At 46.4% G+C, this 11,309-nt stretch overlaps 2 protein-coding genes across 2 annotated transcripts in view; one reads left to right on the top strand and one right to left on the bottom strand.

Annotated features, from left to right (window-relative positions):
• LOC104913764 overlaps positions 1-5,520 on the top strand; it is a 13,287-nt gene extending 7,767 nt beyond the window's left edge. The window contains exons 4-5 of the mRNA XM_031556297.1: positions 3,760-3,912; positions 4,953-5,520. Coding sequence (XP_031412157.1) covers positions 3,760-3,912; positions 4,953-5,015 — 216 coding nt within the window. The 3' untranslated portion in view covers positions 5,016-5,520. The remainder of the gene's footprint in view (positions 1-3,759; positions 3,913-4,952) is intronic.
• Positions 5,521-11,131: 5,611 nt separating this feature from the next.
• LOC104913763 (heparan sulfate glucosamine 3-O-sulfotransferase 3A1-like) overlaps positions 11,132-11,309 on the bottom strand; it is a 26,513-nt gene continuing 26,335 nt past the window's right edge. Inside the window, exon 4 of the mRNA XM_031556379.1 lies at positions 11,132-11,157. Within this exon, the coding sequence (XP_031412239.1) occupies positions 11,132-11,157 (26 nt within the window). The remainder of the gene's footprint in view (positions 11,158-11,309) is intronic.

The following is an 11,309-nucleotide window of genomic DNA, read 5'->3' as shown; positions in this document are numbered from 1 at the left end:
AGAAATGCTAAAAACGACTTTTCCTTTGCAAAATAAGTGCTATGACACATTTTTCTACCAGCTCTAATTTTGAACTGTATTAGTAGCTTGGTGCCAGCCTTTTGAGTGCTGGAGCAGCTCAAATTCCTGGCACCAAATTTCCCAATCTGTGTCTTTCTCAGTGGGACCAGTGGATAGGAGCACCCCAGTGTGGGGGCAACGGCGGTAGGGTCGATGCTGTGCTGTGACATTGCTATGGTCACAGATAGAGGAGAATTACAAATCCTGGGATGAACTGTTCAAGCATACAAACGTGTTTGGACCATTGGATGGATGGTAAAACAGTTGTGTGAATAGACAGCTGGGGTCCTGATGAGGTTCCAGAACAACCTCATTTGGACAGAAACTGTCCCAAAAGGTCTTGTTTGAGCTTCCTCCTTATTGTGTTGCAAAGTTCCACTGTCAGTGTGGCATTTTCTGTGCCCTTCTGTCATCAAAGGGTTGTGGGACAGTGGCTTTTGGGGAGGGATGACTTTGCGTTTGGGATACTTTCAAGACTTGAATTCAGTTCCAAGCTCAGCACCACTGCTTCTCTTGCCCACATTTACCTCTTAGAGTCCAGGTTGTGTTTTACCAATGAGCCAAAAGAGGATGTAAGGTTGTAGATGCCACCGCAGTGCATGGATGGGGTTGGATTCCACGTGCACTCCGTGAGTGCTGCTATCTGTCATCCCCAAACCCAAAAAGGAAAAAAACCATGATTTTCAGGACACCAAGAGCAGAAAAAATACTAATTCACCACTGGCTAGTTTGCTTGAAGCAAATGGATCAGTGACACTTGATACATACCTACATAAAACCAAGGCCGATGGCTTGCAGGGTCTCCGGGGATAGATTTTGTGTCTTTTCTCCTTGGAAACGGCACATGGCTGTTCACCATGTCTTGTGGACAGTAAAGGAAATAGATGGGGACTTTTGCCTTTTTTTTGGTTCAGTCTCACTTTTGTTGAGGACACCGCAAATGCTGGTTCTCAGCACCCAAGCTCTGGCCCCTTGCAAGGTTTGTGCAGTTGCACTGTAGCTGCTGTTCCAGGAGCAGATTTGATCCCAGAGGTGATGGTGGGTGGAGGATTTGCCATGTGCCTAGCAGAAAGAACAGCTGCTGCTTCACTGCATTCCCAGGTGGAATCTATGGCAGAAGGGAGGTACTGAGGTGTCTTCTGCAGTGCGACGTCTTGAAAAACTGAGAAAAAGTAAGTTTTCCCAGAATTTTTATAGAACATTTCTATTTCTTGAAGCATTTCATGGAGTTTTGGCCCACTTTCCAGCCCTTCTCTACCACTGTAAGACTACTTCTCTTGATAAAAAAATCTGATTTTCCTTTGGGTTGCTCCTTCTGAAGGTACTTCCCAGAGCATTAATTCTTCCTCACACTGGTGGAAAACAATGTCAGTCATAGAATAATCCCAAGTTGGAAGGCACCCACGAGGGTCAACACTTATAAATGTCGTAACGTCGTACAGCATCAGCAACAAATAGGAATTGGGTTTCCTATACACCTGTTCCCATCTATGTGGATGAAGAGACCTTCCCACCGTGCTCATCCAACCTTCCCAGCAAACAGAGCTGTGCTGTGGCCACCACATCCCCAGCCGAGCAGCTGTGCCGGAGCAGCACCAATAGAGCTCTGAGGAGCTTGTGCTGTGTGCTCTGCCACCAGAATGAGTAAATAAAAGACTCCTCATTTATTTATGATGCAAATAGCAACTGTGCATTCAGCTCTAGGACTTGTTGATTATTTATTTAGAGCCTCCCGTCTCAGAGACACGGGTTGTTTGTGTGCGGGAGGCATCTGTCTGGGATTATTACCCACAAAAAGACATTTTGCTTCTTGGGTTGTGGCTGTTGATATTTTTGAAATATCAAAAATATTGATATTCCTCTCGTTCCAAGGAGACATGGAGCTCCTGTTTCAGAGCCGCTCGCCGCTCGCGATGCTGCTCCATCAGACTCATGAACATCGTGTTTGTGCCACATCCCACACTGGAGCACCAAGCTCCAGCACACGTAGGATTCCACCGTGTTGGTGGTGAAGTGTTATGGCTGAAATCTGGCTGCTGTAGGCCCTCGGCCTCAAAAATCTGAAGGGAAGATGGGGAGGAGATGGTTGCTGGCAGGTAGGCAGTATTTGGCCCTGTAGCCCAGGGGTGGCTGCCTGGGGAGCTCCTTGCTTTCCCCATTATCTGATTATCCACCAAGCTGTGCCTTACTGAAACGCCTGTCTTTAATTATCCCATGCAGGAATCCCTTCTTTGTAAAATGATGCCACGGTCAGAGTTTTAGAGGCAAGCACTGATTTTTTTTCTGAGATTGCTCTTTTGAAAAGCTCTGTGTAGCTTTTTATTTGGTTGCCTGCCTTGCTGTCTGGGTGAACACGTGTAGGAATTATTTTCTCAGTACACCCATGGTGCTTTTGTGTAAAGTAGATTTATTTAGGTCCATTATGTCTCAGAGCTGCAAGGTGGAAAATTAAGAATTACTTCATGCTCCATAATACAACTGGCCAGTGTGCATCAGAGGACAATGAAACCCAGACCCGGATGCTCAAAGTTAAGCACCTCAGTGAGTGACTAAACACTGTGCCCCATGCTCAGATCCTGTATGTCTTCTCTTACAGACCAAGGAAAGATTGCTGTTAATTCAGTAATTTTGCTTGGCTCCTGCACCTATAGGAGCATTTCCAGGGCTTTCAGCCATTCTCATGGGTCTTCTCTGAATGTTCGTCCAGTGTTTCGGCCTACATATCAAGGTGTGGAGCTGCCAAGGTCTTTGCAGATGGGATCCAACCGACATTTTTGGGTGTTTGTGCAGCCAGCCACCCCAGCTGGGGACTTCCATGCAGAGCCAAGGGAAGAGGGATCATGCCTTTGGATGCTTGCAAAAAAAATTCAGTTGTGTGTTTGGAAGGACAAAAGGGGCTCTGTGTGTGTCACCAGATGAATACACATCTGGAGAGATGTTGTGGGGTACTTCAAATACTGAAGACACCTACGGAGATGCATGAGCAGTCTCCTCTGGCTCCTTGGAGGCTGAACCTTCCAGCCTGAACCTCCCATAAGGCTGCTGATGGCACAGCAGGGCTTCAGAAGTTACCTGCACTTCGTTGTTTCAGATTGAGTTGGTACAGATAATGTGGACTAAGAATTCTGCACCTAATCTAAGCACAGAGATGCCAAGTGCACAGATCTTCAACAAGACTGTATGTGTAGACCTTCTGCCAAAAGGTAGCAGAAAATTTCATGTAAAAACAGAAATATGCTTTGGTTGCCTTGGAACATTATATCCTCCTGAGCTTGCTTGCATATCACTTTACAAAGATCAGCTGTCCACCAAACTACCAATACCTCCCAAACTTGGCTGTATTTCAGTGCTTGTGGGAAGCAGTATGAAAAGAAGAGGAGAATGATTGAATGTCTCTGTTTCCAATTGCCCATGGTGAAAAGTGCCTAAATCTAAGCCTGAAGATGGAGCTACATCTTCTGCATATGGGTGGTTGGGTTGTGCTTCTGGCTGGGGATGGATGTGGTGGTGCTGGAGAGAAAGGAGATGGAGCAGAAATAAGGGTGCGGAGGGCCGGTGGCCCATCTCCAGCAGCCAACCCAACAGGAGCAGCTGCTGCAGCGCAGTCACTCGGTGGCTCCCCACCTGCAGTTCCTCAAACCTCCCCCTTCATCCCTTTATTCCATTTCACTAATAAAAACCCTTCCTTCCTTCTCTCAGCAGATACTGGAGTGCAGCCCACGGGCCGGGAGGGGAAGGCTGCAGTTTGGCTTTTGCTCCCTGACCACCAGCCAGCTCCTATCTCGGGATGGATCCAGCAGCAGCGCGGGTGCTCGCATCCAAGAGCCCCATTGCTCTGCCAGGGCCACACAGGTAGCAGCGAGCCTGATGTGAAGTCAAGTGCAACATCTGGGAGTCTTTTCTCCCTGTGTTTTTCCCTTTTATTTTTGAGCAGCAGCTCTCAGAGGTAATGCAGGGCTTGTCAAAGTGCTCCTCGCCCACACGAACACCCCTACATCTGCAAAAACGCTGCCCAAATCTGTCTAGGAAACCTGGAGCAGAGCTCTGTTCTGGAGCAACTTGCTTGCTAGGGGGGGTTGTGGCACAAAGTGTCCAATTTTGTTGTCTTTTGGGGTATTCATGAAGAAAAGAGCAGAATCTCTTCTTCGTGCGTTCAGACGGTGGGGGTTTGATGCTGTGGGTTTGATGCTATGGGCTCACACAAGCTTTGGCTTCTGCTCTGGTTGCATTCTGCTCCAGATCTGATGGGTTTAAGAGGGGCCACCAATCATCCCCGGTGCACTCCATGAGGGATGCTGGTGACCAGTTTGTTCCTTTTTCATTTCCTGAGATGTTTGTTGTCCGCCCTGAGAATGGTGTGCTGCCTTGGGACCCTAACAATACCCACCAATGCAGAGCAGCACATACAGAGAATTCCCTGTTGACCCCAGCAATCTGTGGTCCTGAGAGCTGTCCACGTGAGGGAATGTCTGAAGTAAAAAAAAAATATTTCAGGAATTAATTATAAGCAGAGAAGGAGGCCAGTGCCAATGGTGCAGGTGGGGTCTCCATCCCCTAAGAAAAAGACAAAAAGGGACAAGAAAAGCCTTCAGGAAAACATTATTTGAACACTGATAGAAGAAATGCAAATGCTGACATCTCAGTGAGAGATGCTCTGGACTTTTCCCAATGAACTCCACTGCAAGGGGGAAAGTGATGACTTTCCCACTCTACAGAGGAGGCACTCAGCCTGCAGACGTTACTGCTCAGGATGTTTTCGACAGAGTATTCCTTTGTTGTTGTTGTTGTTAAGAAAAACAGCTAATTCAACCTAATGAAACTTGAAGCAGGAGGAGAGCAGCCTGGACAAATTGCTCAACTGAGTGTTTTGGTTTTGTTTTATTTTCTGAAAGGATGTTCCAAGATTGGCCAAGATTCTGTTTGGAAATAGAAGCATCCTGCTTTCCAGCCCGTAATACTCCTCGTTTGGAATTGTGAGCTGAGTATCGCATGAATGGGGCTTCTTTGCTGAAGGTTTGAGAGAATTGAAACCAAATGTTTAAAGCTATGTGTCCAAAATGCGTGGCTTGACTGAACTCCGACTGTTGTGTTTTTTTAAACTATAAACAATATTGAGATTCTCGCTATTTATCCCCACATGCCTTAAGAATTGTTTGAAATTCTTTAGACATTTTTTCAAGAACTCAAAACCTGTTTCCCATGTATGTTTGTGCTGGCAGCTGATATCTAAAGGACAGCTCAGCTCCTCTGATTTCCCTTTAGCTGTGCAGTCCAGAATGGGGCAGGATGAGCTCTCTAGGAACCTTTTCCAACGGCCTTAAGTTGTGCCAGAGGAGGTTCAGGCTGGATGGTAGGAAACATTTATTCTGCGAAGGAGTGGTGATGAAAGGGCACAGCTGCCTGGGGAGGTGGAGGAGTCACTGTCCCTGGAGGTATTTAAGAACCATGGGGACATGGGCAGTGGGCATGGTGGGATTGGGCTGGGGTTGGACTTGGGGATCTGCGAGGTCTTTTCCAATCTTAATGATTCTGTGATTCTATGTATCTGTGAACAAGCAGCCCTGCCAGCAGAGCACGTGTGGCCTTAGAGATAATGTTTTGATTTAACCTTGAATCTTCTCAGTGTGTAAAGTGGAGGAGGTGGGCCTCAAGCCAGTGCTGGTTTTGAGTTCTCATAGCAGGGAGCCAGTCTCCATTGTGGTGGAAGCTGGTGTATCTGAAACTGGGGGTCATGAGTCTGGGACAGCCTTGAAAGGCAGACACTGCCAGTCTTGGGTGCCATCAGTGCCCTGCAGCATTCACTGTAGGCTCCAAGAGCATCATAAGCCTGTGGCTGCTTTCATGATCTCTGTGCACTTAACAAAAGGAGGTGAAATCCAGCATGATGAAAGCACAAAGGCTGTGCACTCGGAGCCAGGATCCCAGGACCCCTGAGAGCTGGGCATTAGCTCAGTGGCTGTTCTGCTGGGTCGATGCAATGCATTCAGCCCTACTTGTGCTGTTCAAATTGTTCTTCTCAGGAGAATTGCTTTGCTCTGTTGCCATCTCTTCTGTGCCCAACAGCAGGGGGTTTCTGCAGCAAGCCATATAGAAAATGTATTGATTCTGTTCCATAAGCCTCGTACATGGGAGTTAAGTGCTCCCCAGCCAATACCTTTCAGTTGTTTCCTTTAGATGTTGCTCACATACCTTGAATCACTGCTGTTGATGAAAGAACAAAAGAACAGAGCTGGGGGAACTTGGCCAAATGGGTCTAATCCTGCTCAGGGCATCACTGCTGCCCAGCACTGATGGAGCAGAGCATGGAGGCAGGTGATGGGATGTCATTGATAAAGGGCCCTCCATTGCCAGGGCTGTCCTGGTGGCAGGTTTTGAACAGTGAGGAAGTTTAGCAAGGTGGCTGAGAGCTGCTCCTAAGGTTCCTGCATGAACAGCTTCAGGTAATGCTCAGACTGACAGCTTTGGCCTCCAGAAATTACGCAGTTATCTTGGGGACCATGAGATGATTATTACCATAATTACTATTTAACAGTGCTGAGTCTTTTCTGAGAGCCCAGCTTGGCTTCCACACCTCTGCTGTGCCCACAGGCTCACCAGTGCTGTTGAAGATTTTGGGGCCCTATGCGATGTTGGCTTTGCAATAGCATCGCGCCTGGATGGATGCCACATCCCAAGGCATTCCCACCGTGTGACCCTGGGCACTGATGCTGCATCAGCTCTGATTTATTGAGAGCTTTCCCCACGGAGTGCAGAGCTGCCGCCCCTGTGCAGGCTGTGGACAAGCATTAAGATGAAGGAGGTCTGATTTTTTTCTCCCCAGGAACATTGCTGGCCAACGTCCTGGTAATAAATGCTGTGGATTGAGGAATGCAGTCTTGTTATTGCCTGGCTGAGGGGAATTCATTCTACACGTTGGCTGTCCCAGAGTTTTCCACCCAGGCGTTGCTGACTCCTCACCACGCACAGATATTTCTGTATTTCAGCAAAATTCCACACTTCTAATCTGGATATTCCTCGCTGGGTGGAGCGCAAAACCCACATTGTTAAGTCCGGATAGGAGTAATTAAAAGAAAATAAAATCAAAGGTGCTCAGCAAAGAAATGGAACATTTTTCCATGGAAGCCAAAAGATTATATTAAACTTCGGTGGTTTAATAAAATATTATGAAGTTTGGGAACATATTTTCCCTGGGACTTTCTCTGTTTATACGTCTGAAAAAGTAAATAGAATATCGCTTTACTTGACCACACAGAGAACCTGATCTATGGGGGCTGTCTATGTTTCTTGGTGCATTGCTCCCACCTCAGGTTTCACACAGAGCAGGGTTTTGGGAAAGAAGGAATTCCATGAATGGTGGCAAAGGGACATGGCAGGGTTTGCTGAATGGGGAACAGAGGAGCGAAATGCAAAGACATGGTTTTCCGAGGTGTTTTGCTGCCTAAAGACTGTAGTAAGACATCAAGCGTCGCTAAGTGGAAGATAGAAGGCTGTGGAAGTGATGCCAAGAAGATCAAGAGCCAAAGTGGGGATCTCCAACCAAGCAGTGCCAGCTCAAGTGGTTTTGTAGACTGACTCTGACACGAGTGGGTAATTCTGCTTTTGCCTTTTTCAGAGCTCCCTGCTCCTTCCAGGCTGCTGCCGCCAGCAAAAAGAGAGCACAGCCTCTCAGTACCCGTAAACTTTATTAAATGTGTGCTTTTTCATTCTTAAATTAAATTAAAATCAGTCTGCTTTATACTGGAATAGCACCAAAGGGAAAGAGATGACAGCATCACAGAGCAGAGGAGAGGGAGGAGAGAAAATCCAGAAACCATTGTGTAAGAACAAGAACTTTTTTAATGGTTAAGAAAACGGGCATTTTTTCCCCAAATGTGGAGATGTAACATTGCATATGCTAGTGTGTGTGCCAGAGAACCAAGGAGGCTGTGCATCAGGGTTAGTCAAAATGACTCAGTGAAGGCTGGGCATCACCAAATGCTCCAGAAATTGGACTCTGTGGTGCTGCAGCCCAAAGCCCACTCCGAATTCCACGTACAGGAGTCACCTTCACTGTTCTACATGGCGTGTTGGCCTTTGTGTTCTTTCTATCTGGGTACATTCTTGTCTAGCAGCATTTTGTAGGAGCTGAGGACATTCACTGCATGCAATCAGTGCTGCTCACAGCCCCTCCTTGCCTTCCCCCAGGTCCCAGCAGCAGAGGCCGTGTCTCACAGTGCCAAATTGGGCTCAAAAAGGAAATCCCAACTGGTCTGAAATTTTCAGGGCTCTGTAAAGTTTTCTTTTCAAGCAGATGTTCTGAGACTGTAAACACCGTGAGGTGTAGGAGCCCGAGCTTTACAGTGCCTAAGGGCGCATTGGATTATCGAGATCAGAAAGATCTTAGTTACCTGAATTAATTTCTCATCATTAATGTATTGATTTCTCTGCTTTTTTTAAAAAAAATCATACTCTATAGGGTCACTTTCATTTTTACTTATAGCTGCTTTTGCTTAGTCCTCCTAACACAGATACTCAGTGCCGTGGGCCCAGGAGGGCTGCAGGTTTCAACACTTGACTTTCAATTCTTCTTAGGTTAAAATAATCTAAACTTCATGGCTGGATTTTAAAATAAGCCTAAAGAGTTTAGAGGCTTAAACACCATTAGAGTTCAAAGCGATCTGATTGCATGACCTCTTTTTAAAAGCCATTGTTCATATGTGGAGGGATTTTCAAAACTACTTATGGCCCAGATAAAAAAAATAAATCAATTACAGCCCCCGATCCCTACATGGTTTGACTAGGTGTGCATCGAGGGAGTCAGAAATTAATGGACGTAGAGCATTTGAGCATTGATGGGAGTTAAATTTGGGATGCTGGGAGTGTTTTGAAGGCACATATGAGAGTTGGGCTTGGGGATGCACTGGAGCTGTATGGATTTAATGGCAGTGATTTGCTGGCAGTTGTAGAAACTCGTTTGTAGGAAGGTGCTTCATACTGCTAGAGCTGGTTCAATATGGGGACAACAATCTGTAGCACTATAAAGCAGTTTATGCTAGTCTAAATATGACCATATGAGAGACAGTAGCAATATAATGATATTGATTTTTTTTTTAAATTATGCTCAAATGATATTTGTACTTGTCAAAAGCATGTACAGCTTACCCCATCCTTAAGTCTCAAAGGAGCTACCTGCGTAACTCTTTTTTGCAGCTTGGAAAACCTCCTTGTTGCCTGGGGTAGGGATAGTGGGAAGGGGAGAATAAGCAGTGGGGCCAGATAGGGTTGCACTGAGCCAAGGGCCAGGACACAGCTGCTGCCACCAGCCCCATGCCACAGCCCTGCCATCAGGGCACGGGGACCTGAGACTAGCTTTGAGGGTACAGCGGTGGGGGAAAGTCCTGGGATCCCACAGTGCAAATGAAATGGTCTTAATTGCCTTGGGAACTTGGCCTTGCATGCAGAACCAGGTGGGTTTGTGTCCTTAAGGATGCAGGGATGGGGGCTACAGGCAGCCAGGAGGGGATGTGGCTGAGCACCTGCAGTGGGACTTGGTGCCATGTAGTTGTCCAGGTCTTGAGCTGTTCTCCTGACACAGCAAGCAGGACAGTCAAGCTGGAAATGACTGCTATTGAATGGCAATTTCTGGTACATGCTCTGCATCTTTTCCCTGTGAAATTCTTTGGACTCCTTGAAAACTCCGCTGTGATTTCATTAGGATCATGGCCAACATAGAATCATAGACTGGCTTAGATTGGAGGGGATCATCTTGTTCCAACCCCCTGCTGCAGGCTGGTTGCACCAGCTACTAGATCAGGCTGCCCAGAGCCCATCCAACCTGACCTTGAATGCCTCCTGGGATGGGGCATGAAGACATGCAGACAGGCAGTGAGCAGAGGCTTCATGATCCTTCCCAGCCAGCTTTTCCAGGTAATGCCCATAATGCCCAGTTAAGTTTATTGGCCCCCATCACATCTTTCTTCAAGTTGGGCTTAGGAAGGGGAGCATCATGTTGGTACACAGCACCATGCCATAATTAGGTGCTCCTATCACCTAGAAAATGCTGGAGATAAAGAACCAGCAGATAAAGGAGCCCACAGTAATGCAGGATCCTGCTGCACTAATAGATTTCTGTCTCTGAGCCATTTCTACTGTCCAAAAAAGGTGATAATGATCAAAGCAAAGAATTTAAAGCTTCGGGTTATTGCAAACAGATTCGTTTTGCCTGACAATTTCAAAGGCCTGCACAACCAATGCTCTCATTCCCACTTCCCCCTCGGTTCTTCTTCAGGAAAGGATAAGAAACCTTCCACCAACTTCTCCTCATTCTGAATGCAATTTTTCTTCATTATGGCTTAAAGATCATCCGCCAGACACTGTAAACTTGGTTCCTGTGTGTGAGCAGTGGGATGGCGGGGTCCCACCACCTTCCAGATGTTTAATGAGCATCCCCAACAGGTCCACATGCATCATGAACCTTTCCCTGCCCATCACCCAAATCCCTTCAGATGGGCCCCAGTGGAAGAAGTGCCCAGCAACAGGGGTGCATGCTCCTGGGAGCAGGGACTTCCCTTGAATGGGAACTTCTGACTGCTTGACCATTTCCATCCTAAAGTCAAAAGAATAATTTGTTTTCTTTTTGGTGATTTTTTTTGGGGGGGTCAAAAACAAACCAAAGGAACATTGCTTTTGGCTTCTGTAAGGTGAAAATTAAATTTGGTCAATGAAAAGAGGTTGATTTAGTGAAGAGGCAAATGTCAAACAAAAAACGGATAAATGAAAAACTCTCAAAGATTTTATGCAGTAAAAAATATCTCCTAGAGTAAGGTTTTGAAAACCAAATCAGATGTTGCACCTCCTTTGTTTCATTATGAGAACGGGACAAAAAGGTCTGAATTGGCATTTCCAAGCCACAGTCTAGCTGATCTGCCAGGCCATGAGCTCCTCCTTTCACCTATCACTTCTGAAGGTGACCTGAAGACACCTTGCAGCTTTGTACCCCAGTATTTCTTTTTATGGATCCCAGTGCAAAACCAGGGGCCTGCTGGAAGAAGCACCCAAGCCGTAGGGGATGTCCATGGCACCAGGCTGCAGTTCACAGCCTCTTTTGGTGACAAATCTCTGAGAGAAGAAAGAACCAAGTAGGGTCAAAAGGAAAAAAAATTAAGAATGAATCATGTTTCAGCACAACTATTATTATTTTTTTCTGTATTTCCCCCGCCCCCTACTGATACGTAAAAAAATATATATTATATTATATTTTCCTTTTCTTA

Source organism: Meleagris gallopavo, chromosome 20 (genome assembly GCF_000146605.3).
Source record: "Meleagris gallopavo isolate NT-WF06-2002-E0010 breed Aviagen turkey brand Nicholas breeding stock chromosome 20, Turkey_5.1, whole genome shotgun sequence".
In the NCBI taxonomy this organism is placed as follows: Eukaryota; Metazoa; Chordata; class Aves; order Galliformes; family Phasianidae; genus Meleagris; species Meleagris gallopavo.
The sequence above is the reverse complement of the archived record's forward strand: the minus strand, read 5'-3'. Positions and strand labels throughout refer to the sequence as shown.